Here is a 24,530-nt window from a genome sequence, read left to right on the forward strand (position 1 = left end):
ACAACAACAACAACAATAATAATGTTTATTTATATTCCGCTTAATCTCTAGGAACCCAAGCGGATTACAACAGTAAACAAAATACAGTTAAAAGAGAATGCATTAAAAATTCCAAGATCCCCATCCCTCCCCCCAGTCATAAAAACATAATTAAATGCTAAAAGGAGATTAAACTAAGAAAAGAAGTTAAAAACATTAATATACAATAACGATTAAAATGAAATAATAGTTTCAAGTGGGGTCTGGGTAGAGTAAAGATAAAGATGGGGGATAATGGGAGAAAAAGGAGGAGGGAGGCAGGTCAGCAAGGATGTTCTAGCCTATGGAGACCCTATGAATGAGAGACCTGCAAGTCCCCCTATCCTCAACAGCCCTGCTCAGGACCTGCAGACTCAGGGCTGGCTGTGGCTTCCTTAGATTGAGCTATACAACTATAATTCAGTGTTCTTTTTTCCCCACTGCTTTCTACTTTATCAAGCATTATTGTCTTTTCTAGTAAGTCATGTCTTTTCCTGACATGTCCAAAGTACAGCAGTTTCAGTTTAGTCATCTTGGTTTCTAGGGAAAGTTCAGGCATGATTTAAGAACTTTATTATGTGCATGTTTTAAACCACAACTGTAGCAAGAGATTAGCTACAATTATCTTTGGCAGTACCTATTGCACAACGTCTGCCCTAAACTGTTGCTTCTGAAGCATTGTTAGATAGCATCCTTTCATCAATAAGTGGCAAATTACACCACCCTCTTACTCCACAGGTGTGAAAAGTGACAGTCTGCAGTAGTCCTGATATTGGGCAGTCACATAATGTCAGTCCCTTCTTTTCCCCTCACTCTTGCTATTCCCAAGATGTCTGTTTCTTTCTCTTTTTTTCCACTTTCTTTTCTCTATCTTTCTCTTTTAAAACTAAATCATGTTCCCATAATTCTGGAATTGTGTTACACATTTAAAATAAATAAATAAAAATAAAGCTGGGTAGGACATAGGACAAGAAGGCAGGGTTAAGGGGGAATATGGAAGAGAGCACTCAGGACCATCAATGGCACCAAATGCTCCCGTCACACTATGGGAGAGAGGTGTGATTATAAAAGCTTAAAAATCCCATAAGTTTCTGTTCTGTTTAAGTTGCAACAATCCATAGCTATCTTTAAGTATCTGAAGAGATGTAGAAGACAGAGCCAGGTTGTTTTCTGCTGCTCCAAAGACTAAGGCACAGAGCAATGGATTCAAACTACGGGAAAAGACATTCCACTTAAACCTTAGGAAGAACTTTTTTTTTTTTTTTTTTTGCTATAAGCATTGTTCAACAGTGGAACAGACTGCCTTAGAAGGTGGTTGACTCTCCATTTGGGGATAGGGTCCTTAAAGAGAGGTTGGATGGGCATCTTTCAGGAATGCTTTAGATGTGTATTCGCAAATGGCAGCGGGTTGGACTAGATAGTCCTTATGGTCCCTTCCAACTATAAGATTGTATGATTCTTGCAGGTACAATCACCCTAGTCCTCTGGTTGGAAAAAGGAGTTCAGAAGCTTTGCTTTCATTGCTGTTGCTGTTGTTGTTTTAAATTAAACCTAGCATTCTCTTTATTTGAAACCAGAAATTAAGATTAAACTCCAAGGAAACTCCAGCCCAGAGGGATTCCCTATCTGGCCAACAAAGGTTCTCAGATTCTATGAATGGTGAGTGGAAATAATATAACTCCAGACTATATTTCATGGTCTGTGCTTAGTTTACACTGAGCATAGTTAAGATTACATCTATTTTAGGGCTGAGACAACATGCTAATATGTGATTAATCAAAAATAGAAATGGAAACTATGCCAGAAAAGGAGAGGGTAGGCCACAAGCCCAAGGGGAGCTGATAAACCAGTTATGTGAATTTTAAAAATAAATACTAAGTACAACACAAATAAATACAAGATAATACAAATTATTTGTTGTATGATACAATAAATACGAAGCAATACAATGGTGGTGATATGTGTTTTTCAGTCATTTCTAATTTATGGCAACCCTAAGGCAAACTTACCATAGGGTTTTCTTGGAAAGTTTTGTTCAGAGGATTGCTATTGCCATTGCCTGAGAGCATGTGACTTCCCCAAGGTCACCCAGTGGGTTTTTTAATGACCGGGCTGGGAATCCAACCCTGGTCACCAGGGTTTTGAACCCAGACAAGCTGTTGTCAAACTGAAGTAGGGATAAGAACTTCCAGTTTCCCCTTCGAGAATGAGCCCTCTGTCTCTGGCCTCCTGGGGAATGATTCTCCTCTACAGTAAGGCTTGTCCCTCCACCTAGGCTACATCCACACTGCATAAATAATCCAGGTTAATACTACTTTAACTGCCATGGCTCAATGCTATGGAATTCTGGGATTTGTCTTTTTGTGAGATGTTTAGCTTTCTCTGAGTTCTGGTGCCACAACAAACTACAAATTCCAGAATTCCATAGCATTAAGACATGGTGGATGCAATCCTACTTGCTGCAGAAATTCAGGGGTGTGGCATACTGGAACTTCAGGGTTCACAAGGAAGCCTGGTGCAGTCTTGTGGGTGGAACACTTTCTCCTGTCTCCCCAAAAGCTGCCTAGAGAAAATATATTCAAAATTTAAATCCATCATTCATGGATTTCCCCTGATTGATTCATCCCCCATCAGCTGAATTAAATAGAAAATGTAAGGGTTTCCAGATGGCCGCTGTAGGTAATAAATCAGCATCGGCTTTCTATGATTCTCACAATTTTTCCCCTTTAGATTAAACCTTGATCAATGTTGGCACTTAGGAGAAACTGCCCTATTAAACAGCCAATATTCACCTAATACTCTTCATATGCAGGACTTCTCTCCCACCACCACTGCCTCTCCCCACCTCCCAATGTCACTGTCTTTGATATGCTTTGGTGAGCTATATTCACCATCCTGCTTGAACAGAGACTATTATGTATTTTTTTTTCCTGCTTGTCTAACTCCACATAGTGTATCAGATACAGAAACAGCAGAACTATGAAAAGATAGGATATTACAACCCTGTAGCTTCTGTAGAAATAGAAAAGCAGGCAAAGAGCATCATCAGAAAAGTTGTCAACATTATGTGACTGGGAGGCTTGAGGGGGAAAAATGACTCCTGGCCAATACATTAGATAGAAAAGTACATCTGATACAAAGAAAATACCCCTGGGCTTTAAAGACATCAAATGGAGGCATGGCCTTTTTAGGGGGATAGACATGAGGGGGACCTCACACAGAAAAAGGACCACATCAACCTTGACTTTATTGTATTATTGCCAACTTGAATCCTATTAGCCTGATCCCCATAAAGATAACTGAAAAGGAAACAGCTGGGATTGACCCCAAGTCTCCTAGAATCTTTAAAAGGCTCTGATTATAGGTTATCAGTCCCCTCCACTTTCTCTAAAAACAGCTTTTTTCTGGAACACCCACTTGCTTAACCTGTTCTATTATTATATTCACTTATTTATCTTTACCTTGGAGAGATTCTTTCGAGGAGATGGGACTCAAAGGAACCTCTAACTCTTTCTGTATTATCAAGGAAGCCTTTACTGGGGCAGTGGCAGATTTTACCTCAAGGGTTTGCCTCCAGGTTGTGTCCCCACCACCCCGAATGTTCATGTAAGGATTTAAATCTTCACTTATTTCATTCCCTTATGCAAATAAATGAATTATTTCAGCCATTTTTGCCTCTCCACATAGGAATATAAGCATTTCTCTACATATTTTGAACACTATTTGTACTTTGGGATAAATATTGTAAATTCATTTATGCAAAACTGCATATGGTTTTTCTGTGCAGAAAACGTATTTTGTGCAAAATAGACTGATTCCTGAACAAAAAATGTAAGTTTTGCACAGAAGACGCATGCAGGAAAACTACATGTATTTTGTGAGTGTGCACAGGAATCCATATTTGCACAAAACACACTGCTAAAGATCTGTGCATTCAGAAAAATAGACATGCTGGCTGAGAAATTTTTGGAGCCAAGTAGCTTTACAATCTAAGTACATTGTTAGATCCAACTAGATTAGACCTGTTCAATCCATCATAACTTGATCAATCAATACTTATATTCCATAGGTTCAATGGGCTTATCCCATAGAACTAGTATTTCCTCCTTTTCTTTTCCCACTCTGACTTTTTCATTTCAAAAACCTGTTGCTCTTTCCAGGACACTTTCCCATAGCTGTAAATGCACGTTACTGCAAAGTTCTCTCCTACACTGTTGCTGTAAGTGAAAATAATGAATATTTACTGGAACCCTACTGATCAGATGTATATATTATTGAATGGTGTATACTGTTATAAACACTGTCAAAAAGGGGGGCAAAATTGTAATGTGTAAGAGCCCTAAGCGCAAAAGTGTTCCAGACATTCAAAGCTGAGAAAAATACATTTCTGTCTAAGCTTGAAAGCAACAGTGACTATCAAAACAGAAATAGCACACTAGAGATAATCCAATGGTTAATATGTTTAGTTTCAAATAAGCGCTATCTCCTTATTAATGGAATAGCTTTTATCTTGACTATATTATGAATGAGAACATTTTACTTATCCAGGTCCCATTTCACTGAAATCAGTGGAATAAGCATAAAATGACTGGTCTTATTTTATTATTTTCTGCATAGGTCTTAAGGGAAAGCATCCACATTCCTTACAATACTGTATTCAGTTTGGGTGACTGCTAGAATTCGCATAACTGTAGGAAGGATCTAATGCTATCATTTCACCGGCCAAAAAAAGGCAAGAGAATAACTCCCTTCCCACCTGCAGCCCTTACCCCCCACATCCTCAAAACAAACAGAGATGTGGAAATCCCTCCAGAACAGGTTTTCAGGTGACACTGAAGACTGCAGGGGAGAGAGAAAGTAAATCCTACTGTGCTAGCAAATGTTGGATTTAAGCCTCTATTCCCTGCTGTCTTTCTGTATTTACTCTCACCACTCCCATCAAATTATAAAATGACTGTGCCAGCCAGCCCAAAGCCAAATCATACTAATTGCTTTAGATCCTTTCCCCATTTACTGATGGTCTGGGTAATTGTACAAAAATGTTTTATGTAAAAATAATGTTTTCTGAAAAATATACTGTTTTTTGCAAGAGCACATTTTTAGAGAAAAGCTACAGGATTTTACACACTTTTTCATCTAGGATGAGAAAAGTTGTAATGCTTCTTTATAGCCCTTCTTTTGAGTTACAGGGTTTTTTTAAGCAATATATTCTCATGACTATGTCCTACACTGTCACCATCATATTAATATATACCATTGTGGTGTATTTTTTAAAAAAAACTTACAATTATATAAGCTCAGTTAAGTTGCCAATGTTTACTCCAATATTTGTCGCATTGTTACAAATATTTTATATAGTCCTCATAATCCTGTTTTCAAATCAATGATGTTGCATGATGATAGCTCTTTTAAAGGATTTCTAACTGATGTTGAGGGCAATTTCATATTTTTCCTATAAGAAGTTATTTATGGATTGTATCTTAAAAAGTCTGCCTGGTGTTGGAACTGCATGGCTCACAGGCAGGAGGTGACTTGTATATGTTCTCTCTGAAACTGATAGAAAAATGAAAAGGAAACACAAAAAGAATACAATAAAAATGAATGATAATTAAACAAAGGAAATATCAAAAGCCTCTATGGGAAAAATAAGCATTTGCTTTACCTGCTTGGTCTTTAAATATTTTTGATATAACAACAGGCACTTTGTGCTCAGCACCACCCTGAAAGAGATTCAAAATGATAATAAAAGTCTTAGTTTATCTGCCCATCTTCTTAATTCATGCATTGCATACTATAAAGAAATATAAAGAATTATGCATACCTTTATACTTAAGCCCAAGCCACCAACTGGTTGTCTACGAAGTTTAACAGTTCTGTGCTTTAAAAAATGGTAGAAAAAATAAATTCAGGTGAAAATACAATATTAGATGCATGCATACTGTGTATATGCTAATTTTTCATATGAAAATAGTTGACCAGAATTCAGTATCACACTTATTGATATGTGACCTAGAATTATGCATTTGTAACTGATCCATGCTCATCATCTCTATGTAGTCAATACTGCCACAATTGTAACTGCCCCCCACTTTATCAGGCATCATCCACACTGAGAAAAGCAGTGGAAATAATCATCCACTCACATGCTGATCACCAACAGAACAGATATGTTGGTATAGCTGATGTCTGGTAAAGTGTGGCTAAAATCAGCCTGTGAGGAATTACTTAGTTACAATAACATAACTAATTAGCCCATATAGAATTCCAGTAGTATAATTCTGGCTGTTGCTTCTAGGAAATTGAAAGATTATGCCGGGAAAAGTGAATATGGACTAGTCTGATTACTGATTACTAAAGGTGGCCTTTTTGATCATTTACTTGTTACTCTTCCCAGTTCACAAAAAATAAAGAAGAGCATGACAAGCTAGAAATGCTGGACATTGCTTCCAAAATATCCTTCTGCATATTTGTTTGGCTTGCTGCTATCATTTGCATTCTTGATTTCAGTTTTTAGTTTTCAAATGAATCTTTTCCCATATTCACCTGACTTTCCTTCAGTGAACCTTTTCCCCCTATTAATCTATTTCTCGTGGTTTTGTCTTCTTCTCTTTCTTTTTCTTTTTTAAAAGGCAAGTACGTGAGATTAAAATCTTTATGGACACTCCCTATAGCAATTTATCTCCTATTTAATAGCACCTTGCATTTTTGACATTTTATTCATGCTCACTTTTCTAGGTACTTGACATAGTAATAGAACTCGAAGAGCTTCAATTTATCTATTGACACGAAATGTATAGTAATACAGTTTAGCAACATGCTGAGCACAGTTCTATCCGCAATGCCATCTCTCATCAGCAGGAATGGGCACTGTTGGATACATCAAGGTTATTCCCCCCCTAAGTCTGTTTCTATATGCAAGCACATCATTGTTCTTTATTTTTAGATGTGCTGTCTGTCTGTAATACCTTTTAACAAAATTGTTGTGTGATTGGATTTGCTTTCTGAGGATATTTCCACAACTGTTATTAATTTTCATGGATGCTTTTTTTTACAGTTTTATATTTCTTCATATAAAAAGCTCAAAAGATCTTCTTAAGGAAAGAACTCTTACATAAAAATTCATTTTGATGCTTTACTGGCACAGGAAATTCAGTTTTGCCAAATCACTTGCATCTTCTTTACTCAACATGAAGCTCATGGATTTTCAGTGGGATATGCACACAAATCTGTTCTCCATCACAATAACACTGAGCAGGGTCATAGTCAGTCTCTCTTTCTATGTGAGGCCCAGATATTTGCAGTTGATGACCCAAAGTAATGGAGAGTGGGGGAGAGACTAAGGCTTGAACTACAGGGGTCAAAAGAATTGGCTTCTGGGTGCTTTATATGTTATATGTGTGAATCTGACCGCAGTTACTTCATAACACATACTGACATAATTAGAAACTTAAATGGGGTTCGGATATGACAGTGAAGAGGATTATAGTGATAACCTAAAGTGAGTCCCTAAAGTGAGTTTGGGCAGGAATTCACCTATTACAGCCCAATACAATACAGCTAATTCCAATGAATTCTTCAGCTAGTCCCAGTGCTAACAGTGAAACTTAGGGGCCGTCCATCTTTGCCCCTGGTCGGTTCTGCTACAGCTGCACAGTGCAGAACCGACACCCTTCCTAAAAAGAAGGCATTCTAGCTGGCATCTTTTTAGGGGCATCATTATGGCGCTCACACGGATAATGATGCCCCTTCCGGTGCATTCTGTTTGGGTGCTCTGACTTTCGTTTGTCATCATGGTGTGCCCCACGTAAATGGGGGTGCACCATGATGGCACACGGGTGCCAAGAGTAGGGCTGGGCACATGTGGATGGCCAGCCTTATCTAGCCCTAATTTCAGGCCCAGGCCAGCGCAAAGCATCCGTCTGTACTGGCCCAAGATTTCTTAATCAGACTACGGGTTCATGACCATAATTTTAGCTATCAAAATATTATATTCCAGAGTCTTTCACAGCTGTCTTGAACAGGCCTGGCAGAAAGAGAAACAGATTGAACCTTAAATATTTATTTATTATTTATTGAAAAATGTATATCTTGACCCTCTAGTGCTTGTACACCACCCAGTATAATAAATAAAAGCAACAAAATACAATAAAATGATCAAATACAATAAGAACTTGGGCAAAAATTCCTCTAATATGCTAGAACTGCAAGGGAAACATGAATAGACTTCTAAACATTACACTGCTTTTCTACAAATTGATGGTGACAGTGGGATCTGCAGGGTCCAGTTTAGTTAGATTATCTTGCTACCAATTGACAACACCACACCTGAGTACTGTATTGTGTTTGGGGAAACTGCAACACATTCATATGAAAGAAACAGGTATGGACAGTCTTGCAAGCACAGAATGTCTGCCAAATTTGATTTCAAAATGGTTCATATGCTTAGAAATCAAGGAAGTAATTCCAAGCAACAGCACAATATCAACTTCATGATGTAGGATGCAAAATACTGGCTGTTTACCTGTATAAATGCATTGCTTTAAATAACAGAGAAATCAAAGTCATTGTATTACAATATAATTCAAAAGAGTGGGGACTAGAGTTGCTAGATTTCAAGGCCTGGCACCGAGTCTCTGATTTTTGTAGATAATCTCCAGGCAGGAGACAAATGTACTAATTCTCCAGTTTTGGTAGATTAATTTCCAGGCAAGAGGAAAGGACTATGTGCAAATCTCCAGATCAGTTACTAAAGCTGCAGCTTTCTACAATTTTCAAGATTTAATTGATTTGTTGGTACAACTTGCAAAGGTGGGTCTATGCATTTATTTAGTTAGCTTCCTCCTTCTCTTCCATTTGTTGTAGTGTCAGGGTTCACACGGCACCCTGATCTACATCCACCCTTTCGCTAGAAGCAAGTAACCTAGTTTAAATGATCCTGATCCCACCCCCCTAGGTAAGTGAGAAGGAATGATCCCCTCATTTCATCTTGCTCTAGAAACACCCCCTTTTGCTAAGATTTCAGTTTTAATTTCCATGCAGAAAAATATGTGTGAGAGAGAGCGTTTTAATAACAAGCTGTGAGCAACTATTGTTATTTTCCATAACACATAATGACATCAACAACAACCATCCCTAGGTCTCAGATTTTGACTAGAAAATCTCAGAGTTTAGGACAATTCTGAACTAAGGACCCTAGTGGGGAGTAATAGTAAAGATTATTAAAGTTTACCATAAACTAATCTGCAGATAAAGGCCAGTAAGAATTCCTAGCCTTAAGTGCATATCACCTAAAACAGAAGAGGCAGGAAGAAAGGGAAGGTGAAAACAGAATTTGAATCAAAGAGGTGGAATTCACCCAAAGGGACTTACAAAGTGAGGAACTATGACAGTTTTTCCTGGGGAACGTGTTACTTAGTAATTGCTCCTCCCCAGGCAATATGGGTGCACCTTCAGAACTTGTAGACTCTTTGCAATGCACCTTGTTGTTGTAGAGAAAGCAATGACTAGTGGGAGGAGATAGTGGCTCTCACTAAACAAACAAAACCACCTCACCAATGTACCCAGGAAAGCATGTGCTGTGCTTATCACTTACCACCCAGCTTATTTTTTTTAAACACACAAAGTTGAACTAAAAATGTTGTCGTCATCTCATCACTGGCAAATTGGGTCACGAAAAGGGGCAATATTTTTGGCTGAATAATAGTTTTAAGGGACTTTTCAACTGAAGGCAAATTATGAGTCTGAAATTATAGATATTTATGTTTCAATTAGCCAGCCTGGAAAGGCATGAATAAAAAGTAATGTACTGAAAGTACTCTGAAATTAATATATAATGAATATGTGCTTGATTATAAAAATGACACTATACTTAGCTAATAAATCTGATGAATATTTAGTTGAGATGTACAGTATCTATAATTGTGTAAAACATCAAAGATTAAATGTTACAATTGACGTCAACATTTTAATGTTTTGAACTATATTCGTTAGCAGCATGGTTACTTAGCTTCAAAACATATTAAGATAATGAAGAGAAACAAAATATTAAATCTTAACTTATTTTAGATGTCAGCTATTTTAATTAAAATATACATTAGGACAGAAAAATACAATATGGGTGGCTGACTTGCAAAGTCTTAAAATACAGTTTACTTCTTTAAAATGTGGTTATAAATGCTTGTAAACTGATTCTACTGCATAGATTTTATTTTATATATGTTATTTAATTGTAGTTGTATTTAAAATATATTATAGGCATTCCAGCAAATTCAGAATAGTTTCCAATTGAAAAAGGGGTCAGACAAGATTGCACACTATCACCCTATTTATTGAACCTATGCAAAAAAAAAAAAAAAAACCATCATAATCAAACAGGAGGAACATTAACAACCTAAGATAAGCAGATGACACAATATTACTAGCAGAAGTAAACAAAGACCTGGCGTAATTACTAAAGAAGGTCAAGGAGGATAGTGCCAAGGTTGAATTAATGCTGAAGATTAAAAAACAAACATAATAATTATGGAAGATATACAAGAATTATCCTAGACAGCAAGAAAATTGAAATAGTCTTAAAAAAAAATCCCATATCTTGGTTTAAATGTTGATCAAGATGGAGAGTGCAGTCAAGAAAACAGAGTAGAATTGGGAAGGGCAGCTATGAAACAACTGGAAAAGATCATAACATGTAAAAATGTAACTCTGAACGCTGAAGCGTCATCCAAGCCATTGTATTCTCCATCACTATGTATGCATGTGAAAGCTTGACAGTAAAAAAGGCTAATGTGAAGAAAATCAACTCATTTGAGATGAAGTGCTGGACAATATTATGGACAGTCAAGAAGACAAACAAATGGGTTGTAGACAGATGAAGCCTGAACTCTCTCTGGAAGTGAGGATGATAAAATTGGGACTTTCATACTTTTGCCACATCATGAGAAACAATGAATAATTAGAAAAGGCAATGATGCTAGGAAAGGTAGAAGGCAGTAGAAAGAGAGGAAGACCACACACCAGATAGTTACATTCAATCAAAGAGAGCACAAGCCTGTCCTCCACTTCTCTGTCCAGGTCCTGTGCTCCCTTTGAGTGTAACCATCTGGTGTGTGGTCTTGGAGATGTCTTATCCACAGGGTCACCATGCATCAAAGTTATGGAGAACAAGTGAAGTCTTAGGATCATATATTCTCTCCTTCCACATGGACAGGAGAACTTAATCACGATCAAGTTTCATTTTCTAGGATTCCTGGCTTGTCGTTACGTATGAAGCAGGAACAATAGCGAATAGTGAAACTCTGGTTTGTTAAAGAAGCCAGGGAAATCAAGTGTCATCTCTTTTAACACTTTTCATGTGTAAAGACAATCAAGGAATGATGAGGGCAGGGGAGGACATTAGCCCAAAGTTTGGTTTGGCTTTCCAGAGGCTAGGTCATTTAATACTTTATCCTGGGATTTGCACTATGTGCAAACAGGCCTTTGTCTTTCAAAGCTTCAAAATCAGCTTTTTTTATGTCAGCCAAGCCAAGAACGGGGCTTGTGTTTCTTTCTGTTTTTGTTTGTTTTACTTCTGCAAATAAAGAAATCCTACCTCTCTGGCTACAGTTCAGAAATACTATGCTAAAACAGTATACACATTATTAAATAAATTATTCCCAAAACATACTATAGAACCTGTTAAAGATTTGTTATGACAAAAACATGGATTTTATTGAATGAAGAATTTCTTCAAATTAATCACAAAAAATGGCCTGCTTCATGCAAGAGGAGTCATGTGCATCAGTGACCCACAACTGGTGTGGAAGCTCTGGATTGTGGACAGTTATTTTTGTCACCCCTTTTCATTATCTTGGTCCTATCTCTGCAGCTGCCAAATATGCTAAATCTCTGACAGAAAAGAAATCACTGCTGCTACATTGTGCTACTATGCTATTTGCAAATCAACTATAAAAATGACAATTAAAGAAAACCATCCTACAGTACATATAGGAGTAGCAACAGAGAATAATTGGTATCAACTTACATAACATTCCCTGTGAATGCCATTGCCCGTGTTTCAATGATATTGTACCTGTCAGAACCACACCATCAATGAAAAGACAAGGTTTGGAGAAACATATACCTCCAATATTTCACAGATGAAAAATTAAGAATGTATGGCCAAGCAACATTAGAGTGTAAAACAATACACATGCAAATCACTCCTGCATTCCCAGGCTCACACAGTATATATACACCCAACTTTTTCCAGGCAAAGCATTCTCTGAAGATGCCAGCCACAGATGCTGGCGAAATGTCAGGAAGAAAATTTTCTAGAACATGGCCACATAGCCCAAAAAACTCACAAAAAAACATGGATGCCGGCCATGAAAGCCTTCGATGTCACATTCCTTGCAACACTTTGTAGCACCCCATTTGTGAATTTTCTCCATTTTAATATTTACATAAATACACACATCAGTGGTTAAATGGTAACATATCAATTTTAAGATAAGCACAATTGCACAATCATTGAGACTGGTATTTATTACTACCTATTTACAGAAGCAAACTGTGGCAGATATCTTATCTAGATTTATATGGGGATTATGCCAAAGCAGACATACATAAGAGGGCATCTTAAAAGGGCCAATCCAAACTTTCCTACCCAGGATGGAGTGCTCCTCTCCCCCTGCAGGTATTGGTAAGGCAGAAATCTTACAAGAGGAACTGAGGAGGTGTGGTTGCTGTGGTGGGAAACAAACTGTGGACACCTGAGTAGTTGAAAGTGAGTTTAGCTCTTCCCCTGCAGATATTATTAAGGCAGGCATCTAGCCAGAGGCATGAGCAAAAGGGCTCTTGTCCTGTGCCTTTCTCTTAGCCTGAGGCACAACAAACTCCTGCTTTGCCTACTGAATCCAGATGGAATGGGCAGCAGAGCAACACAAGCTACTATGCATTGGTTTGGAGGAGCTTTTCCCAGAACAGGATGTCTTTTTCTCTAAATAAGAAAATGAAGCACCTATTGAGCAGAATTCCATTCAGCTTTGACTAAGAATTGGGAGTTCCTTGGGCTAAACTGACCTGTGTGCTTGTTTATGATAGTTTGCTTGTTTTGCATTTTTGATCAGCCAAAGTACTGCCATTTCAGTCATGATGGGCAGGAGGAGATATTGAAGCAGCCAATTGCTTATAGCTAAAAACTGAATTTTAAAATGACTGCCTATAGGCCTGTACAGACGGGTCAAAATAAAGCTGCTGCTTTGGGTCACTTTGGAGGTGTGCTGTTTAAATGATGTATGCATCCTAAGAGGCCAGAAGTTGTGCCAAAGCTGTGGTCCAGTCCTTAGGACTGGAGCGTGGCGTTGGGGTTTAAATTTGCAGGGACTCCTAACCTCTGCAGGAGTGATGGACTCATTAAAAAGCTCTAATGCCGTGGTGGCGAACCTATGCACACGTGCTCTCTCTAGCACGTGAAGGGCATGCAGAAACAATTATAGGCATGGGAGGGTGGGGGAAGAGGAGGACTAGGCACATGTCTGTTTCTCCTCTTCCCCTGCCCTCCCATGCCTTTAACTCTCTTTGGGAAGTCCCACCCTAGAAGTCTCACCCTCCACCCCAGAAGTCCTGCCTCCCAGCACCAGGTGACACACCTGTGTGGGAACATCATTGAACACTTGAGTCTCTAAAAGATTTGCCATCACTGGACTAATGGATGCAAAAGGACACCTAAGTGCCCTAGGGGATTTTCCATCTGCTAGAGTTGGTGATTCTGTTGATGCCCTGGTTGAACTGTGGAACAGGGACATGACCTGGGCAACTGACACAACTGCTCCTAAGTGTCCTTTACTTGGGTGCAGAGCACTGGCTCCTTGGTTTTCTGAGGAGCTCAGGACATTGAAGTACTTTAGTGATGACAGACCAGAGTGATGATGGAGAAAGACTCCAGATGAATCTGATCAAACATAGGTTAAGGCCCATTTTAGAACCTACTATGCAACAGTGAAAGCAGCAAAGAAACTATTCTTTGCTGCCTCTATTACATCAGCTCACTTTCGTCCAGCACAGCTGTTCAAGGTAGCTAAAGTGCTATTACATCCTAGACTTCAGACTGCTGCGGAGAAGCCCTTAGAAAAGTGATGTGACACATTTGCTAAATACTTTCTGTGGGGGGGAAATGCTCAGATTCATTCTGACCTGGACTCCACATTGAAGGTAGAGTCTAGGGAGCCAACCAAGGCATGTACTTGTCTAGTTTTGATGGATGAGTTTCAACATGATGAAGTGGACAAGTTGCTTTGAAAGATGAGTTCAACCACTTGTCTATTAGACCCATGCCCATCCTGGCTAATTACAGCTGCCAGAGGAAGACTGGCTGATTGAGTGATGGAGCTTGTTTATGCTTCTTTGACAGAGATGTTCCAACTCTCTAGAAAAAACAACTGCAAGACATGTTGGGGGGAAAAACTCATTGGACTTTACCTCCCTGGGTAACTATTGGCTACTTTCTAATTTCCCCCTTTCTAAGTAAGGTCCTAGAGTGAATGGTAGTAACATAATTCCAGCCTTTCTTCAATGAAACAGATTATCTGGATCCATTATGAGCTGGACTCAGGTGTGGTTATGAAACACAAACAACCTTAATCACCTTGGTGGATGACCTTCACTGGGAGATGGACACGGGGAGTGAATCCCTGTTTGTCTCCCTGGACTTTTCAGTGACATTTGATACCATCAACCATGGTATCTTTCTGGGTTGTTTGGCTGGTATGGGACTTGGGGGCATTCTGGTCTTTCTTGTCTGAACACTCCCAGAGGCTGGTACTGGGAAACTGTTGTTAAGACCGTTGACCAGTAGCCTGTGCAGTTCCACATTTCCTATGCTTTTCAACATCCACAGGAATCTGCTGGGAAAGGTCACCTGAGCTTTAGGGCTGGGAATCATCAGTATGCTGATGATACCCACCTCTATCTATCCTTTACAACAGATGCCAAGGAGGCCGTGGTAGTACTGAATCACTGTCTGGATGTAGTGAAGGTTTAGATGCAGGTGAATAGACTGACAGAGAAGACAGAGGTGCTGCTGGTCAGTAAGAAAACCAACCTGATTAGAATTACAGCCTGTTCTGTGTAGAGTTGCACTCCCTATGAAAGATCAGGTTCATAGCTTGGGGGCGCTCTTGGACCCAGAACGTCTCTTGAAAAGCCAGGATACTGTGGTGGCCAGGAGCAGCTTTATCCAGCTTCAGGTGGGACATCAGCTGCACCTTTTCTTGCAGAAGGCAAATCTGGCCAGAGTGGTTCATGCCTTAGTTATGCCTCAGTTAGACTACTGCAATGTACTCTATGTCGGGCTGCACTTGAATAGTGTTCAGAAGCTGCAACTAGAACAAAATGCAACAGCCAGACTTACTCTTTAGTAGCCCTTTGGCTCCAGAAATCCCTACCCAAATAAGTTAGGTTAGTCTCATCTCTTTTAAGCTTCTGGTGGGCAGTCAAAACAGTGTTGCTCTTCATGGCTTTCAGTGTTTGAAACTGCTGTTTTACCTGTTTCAAAAGTGGATTCTAGGACTGATTTTAGACTACTTTTAGGTGGCTATATTTTGATCTTTGTTTCAATTGGTTTTATTTGTTCACCTCAGAAGCTCTTGTAGGCTGGGAGGAGATTCAGAAATTATTTAAATAAATAGATAATAATAAATCAGTGAAGGAAAAACAGGGCTTGATTATCCCCTAACATTGTTGTTGTTTTTTTAAAAATTGTAAATGAATAAAGTAATGAAAACAAAATGTAATTTATTTTATAGATGAAGGATTAGAAAAATAGCTAGCAGATTTATGATCAAGTCTGGAATAAAAAAAGAAGGAAAGAAGAAGACAAGAGCATATTTTTATGTTTCCAAGAAAAATGGTAGGATATTGACATAATATAAGCTAGACACCAACAATTAAAAAAAATTCTATGTAATTAAAAAGCTCTTCTGCAGCTACATTTTATTTTTGATTTGTTCTAAAGTATGTGAAGAAAAATACTCAGGAGATCAGTGATTTTTTTAAATTAAATTTTGTCAGCATTTGGCAATCCAAAGGTATGTATCCTAGGCATATTCTAAGTCCAGTCGCCCCCTCTTGTGGAGGGGGATGACAAGATACACCTACATCAAATTCAGATGAATCCTCCAAGTTTAGTGAGAGCAGCATCATGATCTAAATAGGTATTAGCCATAGTAAAACTCTTCCTTTGCATAATAAATCTGCTGAATGTGTTGTTGTTGTTAACTGCCCTCAAGTTGACCTCAATCCATGGCGACCCTCTTGATCAGACTTTTCCAAGACACTCTGTTCTCTGCTGCTCCTACAAATTCACACTCATGATTCTTTAATAGAGTCCATCCATCTAGTGTGTGGCCTTCCTCTCTTTCTGTTTCCCTCTACCTTTCCGAGCATTAATGTTTTTTTTCAATGATTCATGTCTTCTCATGATGTGTCCAAAGAACAATAGCCTAAATTTTTTAATATTGGCTTCCAGTGAGATTTCTGGTTTGATATGGTCTAGCACCCATTTAATTATCTTTTTGGCTGTCCATGGAATCCTCAGCACACTTTTCCAGCACCACATCTCAGATAAATTAATTTTCTTCCTATCTGCTTTCTTCACTGTCCTGCTCTCACATCCATACATGGTAATGGGGAATACAATGGCTTCTACAATTCTAACTTTTGTGCTCAGTTGTGTATCTTTGTATTTTAGGATCTTTTCTAGTTCTTTCATAGCTGCCCTCCCCATTCTTAATCTTCTTCTGATTTCTTGACTGCAGTCCCCATTTCTATCAGTGTTTGATCCCAGATATGAGAATTCTTTTATCATTTCTATTTCTTCGTTGTCTAATTCAAATTTGTGTAGATTCTCTGTGGTGAATTATTGGCCCGTTACACACGGGCAGGAAAGTACGCGCAGAGCGCGTACTAGGGTTAAGGCGGGGCGGTGCTTCTGCAAAATGGCAGCGGCCATTCCGCACGACCGCCGTCATCAATACATCACAGCCGCGCCGCCTCCAAATGAGGCGGCGCGGTTGTGACATATTGGGGGCGCGGGAGGGCGCCTAGGGCGCCCTTTCCGCAACCCTGGAAGGAGCTCCGTTTCGGAGCTCCTTCCTGGTTTGGTCATCTGGACGCAGCCTTTAGACGGCTGCGCCCAGCGGACCAAAGGAGAAAGGGGCCAAGTGACCCCTTTCTCCTTCTCCCCGCGGCCGCGGGGAGTCCTTGGGGCTTGAAGCCCCAAGGACACCCCTTTCCAGGCTGCGGGGAAGGGGCCTTTTGCCGCTTCCTCGCAGCCCAGAAAGCGGTGGATCGGGGCCTCAGCGGCTGCCGCTCTGGCCACTAAGGTCCCGATCTGGCGGGGAAAGGTGTGCCTACAGGCCGCCCCAAAGGGGCGGTCTGTAACATGCCATTGTTGTTTTCTTTATGTTCAACAATAAGCTTACCTTTGCACTTTCTTCCTTGATCTTCCTTAGTAGTTGTTCAAGATCTGTAAGGTTCTGCTAATACTATGGTGTCATCTGCATATCTTAGATTGTTGATATTCATACCTATTTTCACTCCTCCTCCTTCTGTCTCCATGCCTGCTTTTCTTACAATATGTTCTGCATATAGGTTGAACTGGCAGGGTGATAAGATGCAGCCTTGTCTGGTTCTTTTTCCAGTTGGGAACCATTCTGTTTCTCCATGTTCTGTTCTGATAGTAGCCCTTTGTCCTGAGTAGAGATTCCTCATTAGGACTATCAGATGTGTTGATGGACATGTATTTAAGGACATTATATAGCCTTTCATGATCTATGCAGTCAAAGACTTTTCTGTAGTCTATAAAGCACGTGCTGATTTTCTTTTGGAATTCCCTCCATTAGCCATCGTATGTTTGCAATGTGGTCCCTTGTGCCTCTTCCTTTCCTGAACTCTTCCTTAGTATAATAAATCTACTGAATTTTACATTGACATAAAGGCCACACCCCAATTATTAGTTGTGAACACAGTGGCTCTGATGTATACATTGAGATGGAGATAATATCTGAAGCTAGCAGAGCATAATATTCCACCTGCATACTATGTAGCATAGGTCCCACAGAGGTCTGGCAGTAGCACAAGAGAGCTTTCCTGTGACCACTCAGTAGCTATTGTAATAAGGCTCCACTTATTGCCTCGTTCTCTTCCTGTTGCTGAACAAAACAATTTCAGAAGAAGAAACATCACATCTCCTTGTGCAAAGTCCACAACTACTGGCTCATGGTTTTGTTGTGGTTGTGTCTTCAAGTCATTTCAAAATTATGGTGCCCCTAAGGTACCCTTCCATGGGATTATCTTGGCAAGTTTCTTCAGAGAGGGTTTCCCATGGCTATCATCTGATGCTGAAAGAGTGTGGCTTGCCCAAGGTCAACCAGTGGGTTTACATGGCCAAATCAGGATCTGAACCATGCTCTCCAGAGTCCTAGTCCAATGTTCAAACCACTATACCATGCTGGCTCTCATGGTTTTACTAGTATAATTCCCCAAGAAAACTCTGCCCTAAATTTCTATCTCCATAAGTCCTTTCTTCTTCACTTTAATGGGAGGGGAACTTTGTACACAAACATCTTTCAGGTGAATTGAACAGACAAACTCCTATAAGCAAAGGAGTTGATAGTACACAGTTTAGCATACAATCAGGGCTGGACTGGAGATGAAATGTTCAGTATTCTGGTATAAAACCCTCTGCGGATAAATTTTCTGCTTATCATGCTATTAATTTTATCATAACATAGAAATCCATATTTGAAGCAAAACACTCTCCAGTTTTGCCAAATGTAGAGATGTCCAATTAAGCTAAATGTAACTGATATACTTCTTTTCTTTACTTTGCTCCTGTCAGTTTGTTCAGGTACCATCTAGCTTTTGATTTATTTATTTAACTCTGAAATATTATACAACATTAACTTTTAAATAAAGATTCAGAGTACCTTTTGTCATATTTGGGGTTATGCAGGCAAACCACACAGGCACTCAGGCTTGAAAAACTCTTTTGAAAGAGCTGCTAATTGTTGTTCTGAATAGAAAAGCTGCCACAACATGAAATCAATATTTCTTTGCTTTTTCAGCTGTGGCTCTGATTTATTCATCAGATTTGCTAATCATCACATACTTATTAAAGCCTTACCCTGAAGTATTCATAGTGGATACAGAAGTGATACAGAAAATGTTATTCTGATCTGGAATGTCAAAGCAGCCACAAGGTACAGGTACAAATCCATCAGGGATATTTTGCTTCCTTTCATCTATTTTAGGAAGGGAAGGTGCCCTGTACGTGTCAATGCACAATGCAATAAACTGAATGGGGCATATGCTGGTGAAATGTTTGGGTAACACAGCATATGTCTCTGTTCCAGGCTAGGGGAAATCTGAAGAGGAAAAAAATCAAGACTGGTCACTGCAGATTTGTGATAGGAACACCATATGACAGGTTGTCATTGTGTCATAATGGTCCAATAATGCACTGCTCTGAACCAAGAGCAGTCAGTCACATAGCAGTAAACAAAGCTCCAAGCCTATTTAAATACATTATAATCCACTGATGCTAGTGGGGCTTACTTTAAGAGAATGTAAAACAGATTTTGTATTGTCAATTTTCTCTGCTTGTACATGCCAAAAAGTCTCTTTCTGTCACAGGTGATATGCAGATGTATGAAGTGTTTAGATAAGCAGTAGAGTTGTCATTGGAGTCTTCTACACTAAACCAAATTCCAGAAATGAAGCCGTTTAATCACATGCCAAGAGAATCATACCATAAGGAAGGATGTTTTGTGTACTGTGTATAGTGCACATGTCAGTTCACCAGCAGTTGCTGTGCTATTTGATGTGAGTAGTATACTCTACTGAGTTTCTCTTCACTTATATGTGAAGCAGCAGTGCACACCAATCATGAGAAAAGTACCAAAAAAGGAGCAGTGACACATTTATCTTGGGGACAGCATGGCATTAATCCTGACCTACTTATATTACCTTCAGATCTACCAAGGACAACATCTTTTGTTATGGCTGGATTAAGCTGTTTTTCCTTCTGTGTTTTTTTGTTTGGTGGGGAGGGCTAATTGTTCCTGAATTTTTCACATCCATTCAGTTGCAAGGATAAGAGTTTGGAACAGTGTATTTTGGACAACAATTCCAATTAGTTTTCCAAGTTCAGTTCAGATGCCTCAGTCAGAAATCACTACAGGGCTTATTACAAATCACTTGGTATGGGAACCCCTGCACTCCTTTATACATCACCATCATCCTTTTTTCTGAGGCAGAAAAACACCCCTTTCTTTCACAGTGCTTGAATTAATGCAGCAGCCCATCTACTGTTTGTATTGTCCCCTTACATATTGTTTCTGAGGGGAACATAACAAGCCCAAAATTGGTGGAGATCGGTGTGTGTGAGAGGCTTCTGCATTTCTACTGTTACCCAAGCCATATTCCTTCATCAAATTTTCATTCTCAGAACTTTCCTTTAAAAGCCAGACATTGTGAATGAATGCTAGCAATTTCTGACTCTCCATATCACACACTGTTCATATGTACAGGTTGTAATCCTATATTTACTTATTAAGGAGTTAGTTTTAGTGAATGGAGGTGGACTTTTCCCCATATATATTTGTAAGTAAAGGCAAAGATAAAGGTTTCCCCTTTGATAAGGTTGTCAAGTCATGTCCGACTATAAGAGGCAGTGCTCATCTCTGTTACTAAGCCAAAGAGCCAGTGTTGTCAAAGACGACCCCGGGATCATGTGGCCAGCATGAATGCATAGAATGCTGTTACCTTCCCACCCAAGTGGTACCTATTTATCTATTTGCAGTTTTATATGCTTTTGAACTGCTAGGTTGGCAGAAGCTGAGACTAGTGATGGGAGCTCACTCCGTCATGCTCACATTTGTAAGGCCTCTATAATTCACAAATATCTACATGCAATGACTTGCCTTAAGCAATTTTCATGTCATTTTTTGTACAAGTAAGATAAAAGCACAATCACAATAGGAGAATACTGTGTCTAACAAACAGAAGGATGTAGAACATCAATAATATATTTGGATTGCTAAAGCATGAGACAGACAGAAGAGGTAGCTACAGTGTGGTTTGGGCATATAGGCATATCCACAGGGGCTTGCTTTAACCTTGAATTATCAGTTTAAATAATGAATATTTGCTCTTACATGTCTGCCCTTTTGTTTCATTGTTCATGCAGGATATGCTTCAATTATCATGAACAAATGGCTATGGCATTTAATTATTAATATGAAATGTTACCAGCATAGGAAACCAGAGCTGTGGTATTTGTATTTTCTTCCAAACTTGGTATCAAATATGTCTCTTTGGTGGAGGGTGGAGGCATGTCAGAATCTAACTGTCATAACTTGTGTGTATGTATTAATTTGTTATACTGGTTAATATAGTAGCTTATAGCTTTTATGTAGTATGTATAACTTGCTGTTTGGGAATGATGAGAAACACCGTGCTCGTTCAGACACTTAGTAGTAGTGTAAGGGGAAGATTGTTACCTGTTACTAGAATATGGAGATATCTGGTAGACATTTTCTTTGATCAGAACTTTCTCAGGGAAAAGAGAAAACAGAGGCAAAATGGAAAGTTATGAAAGGCTGGGCAGATTGGGCAAATATGGTTGGAAAGCAAGTATGTTTAAATTTGTAAACAAATAAAAGTAAAGCCTGTGAAATGTTAGGCTGGGACATTGTTAATTTTATAGCAGTGTTTGTTCTGTCTACAAATGTGTTCCTGATAACTCCTACTGTTACTGGAATAAATTTCTTGCTTTTTGAAATACAGAAGGCTGGTCCTCTGAACGAGGAGGGGAAAGGGTAGTTCTTGACGGGCACCACAATAATGAACAGCCAGAAGCAACACAAGGCTTTAACAACTTGGTGAAATGTTATGCATACAGTGGGCCTTTGGTATCCAATGGGCCCTTGGCTCGAGGAACTCTCCTGCCACACGCAAATACTAAAATCGGTGGCTGCTCAAGTCCCATTAAATACAAACTATTTATATCCCACAGTAACATGGTGTCCCTTATACAAAATGAATGGCAAAATCAAGATTTGCTTTTTGAAATTTATATATTTAAAAAAAATATTGTCAAGATGTGGATGGTGGAATTTGTAGATAAGGGATTTGTGGCTGTGGAGGGCTGACTGTATTTCAGCTTACCCAAATCTTGTAGGATACCGTATTTTCCGGCGTATAAGACGACTTTTTGACCCTTGAAAATTGGGTCAAAAGTCAGGGGCCGTCTTATACGCCGGGTGCGCGCACTCGGCCGCCAACTTCTCAGGTCTCCGGAAGCCTGGGAAGCCTGCAGCCCCGTGCTGGCTTCTGAGGGGCCTTCGGAGGCCCCTGAGAAGGCGGCGCGCGTGCTCTCGGGGCTGCCGGCCTCTCAGGCCCCCGGAGGCCCGAGAAGCCTGCAGCCCCGCGCCAGCTTTTGAGGGGCCTTCAGAGGCCCCTGAGAAGCCGGTGCGCACGCTCTCGGGGCTGCTGGCCTCTCAGGAGGAGGGGTAGCCTTATACGCTGAGTATAGGCTAAAGCCTATAATTTTCTTTTAAAAGTTGGGGGTCGTCTTATATGCCCCGTCGTCTTATACACCGGAAAATACGGTACATTTCTCTCATGGTTGAATTAAAACTAAGTTTTGTGAGAACCATACCTTGAAGAAAGACGGAATCATGCTTTTCAAGTAATATAGGGGCACAACTCCATACATGTACTTCCTTTCAAGAAAATTATTTAGAGCCAGCCCATGATATTTTGCTTCCTCAGGTAGAGTAGCAAGTGGTGTTTTCCCAGGTCAATTCAAGGTTCATAGTACCCAAAGCTAATCAAATCATTTAAGCTAAGTAATTAAGGCAGAAGTTCCCACAAACACTTCACTACTTCCCATAATAAAAAAACATGCAATAATAAATTAAGCAATAATTTGCTGTCATTCTGTGGCAATTGGGATCAGTTGCCTAAGGCCTATTGTTGCTGGCATTGTTTGACTCATTCTGAAACCTGACACTACTTGGTTTTCTCTAAGACATATGTAGAAACTTTTGCTTTGATATGCTTTCAGGGACAGGAGAAACTTCCTTAACATCTTGGAATGTAGTCTAAAGCATGACTTGCACACAGAAGGCTTTCTATACTTGGAGCAGTTGTTCTCAGAGATAAGAATGGGAAATTCTTGTATGCAGGGGGCTATGGACTGCTTTCGTGATTCAGGAAGGCTTATCTTTCTGCAAAATTCAGTATCAATATTTGTAATGGGATCTGAATCATATGGCTGTAATTTATCAGGCCTGAAAGAGTCAGCAGACAGCCACAAATCAATTCTTCTTTTATTAATGATTTATGCTTCCCTACATGATCTACAAGCTAGCAACCTTAATTATATGCTACTTGCTTTTATCTTTAGGTGGTAGTTGTGTTCTCTCTCAGCTTGACTATTGATGAAACCTCAGGTGCAGCCCCACATTTCCCACTGGCAGACTGCTGCATCTATTCTGTCATCCTCCTCTGTGACTGTCTTTGCCCTTTCATAACAACTGTTGCTGTTTTTATTTTAAAAAAATAATAACTTGGCTACTTTAAATAATAAGGCAAACTTTTTTAAAAAAAATATTATTTGAAGTAATGGATGCGTATTTTGAAGAACTTGTTTCAAAAAGATGTCTATGAAGTCTGTATTATAGAATTACTGTCAAAGGTGCTGCTGGTCAAGATGAAGATCCCAGTGGGCCTGATCATAACAGATGGTGTAACAGTTTGTAGTCCAAATAGCACTTCCAGGTTGAAAAAGACAAATGTATCCTGGGTGCTCATGGAATAGACTGCAATCTACCTTGGTTGACAAACCAGATAAACTAGACTGGTGTAGATTTATCTAATCTGTGGATAATGACCCTGACTTTCTCACAATGTTAAAGAAGCTCACCCCTTCCTTCTTTAATGTTTTTGCCCCTGACTCCTTTCAGAAGCCTGAGAGGGGTATGTGGGGTTTCTCATAGATTTATAGATAGAGGCTTCAGTATTGTTTTAAGTTTGTAGTCCCTGCCGTCATTTACACCACTAGCAGTGATCAAAAGAACTGATAAACTGGGACTATTTGCATACTGACATACTCTCCAACGGTCCTAATTTGGTAGTCCCGATTAATCCCCTGTCATCCCACTTGTTCAGAGGCTTTTAAAACTGCTAGTTTCTCTTTCCTCCTCCCACTTCTCCCCTTTCTCCTTCCCATATTTTCATTGGCGCAAACTTAGTTCAAAGTGCAAAAATAGTTTGCCCTCAGTTAAGTTGGCATGGCAGAGATAGAAGGAGGTGGAGTCCTGCCCTTCTTAGTAGACTCAGGCAAAAGCAAACTGCTGCAGCCACACCTAGCTTGTCTGCTCTTCCCCATTAATAGCCTCTACTATCCTGACAAAACTCTGATGTTGCTAGACCGTATGTGTCCTAGCCTTCATAAGTGAAATGTTGGA

At 39.6% G+C, this 24,530-nt stretch overlaps 1 protein-coding gene across 4 annotated transcripts in view; it reads right to left on the minus strand.

The window, feature by feature from the left end:
* The window catches only part of SNTG2 (syntrophin gamma 2), a 301,906-nt gene that overhangs the window by 158,572 nt on the left and 118,804 nt on the right, over window positions 1-24,530 (minus strand). For 3 of the 4 annotated variants that reach the window (XM_089531045.1, XM_089531046.1, XM_089531044.1), the window contains exons 3-4: window positions 5,840-5,896; window positions 5,681-5,738 (exon numbers count right to left, since the gene is read on the minus strand). In XM_089531045.1, coding sequence (XP_089387171.1) covers window positions 5,681-5,738; window positions 5,840-5,896 — 115 coding nt within the window. The remainder of the gene's footprint in view (window positions 1-5,680; window positions 5,739-5,839; window positions 5,897-24,530) is intronic. The other variant, XM_089531047.1, reaches the window with a different exon arrangement.

The sequence above is a fragment of the Sceloporus occidentalis genome, unplaced genomic scaffold, assembly GCF_023333645.1.
Source record: "Sceloporus occidentalis isolate IW3139 unplaced genomic scaffold, rSceOcc1.0.p SCAF_6, whole genome shotgun sequence".
NCBI lineage: Eukaryota > Metazoa > Chordata > Lepidosauria > Squamata > Phrynosomatidae > Sceloporus > Sceloporus occidentalis.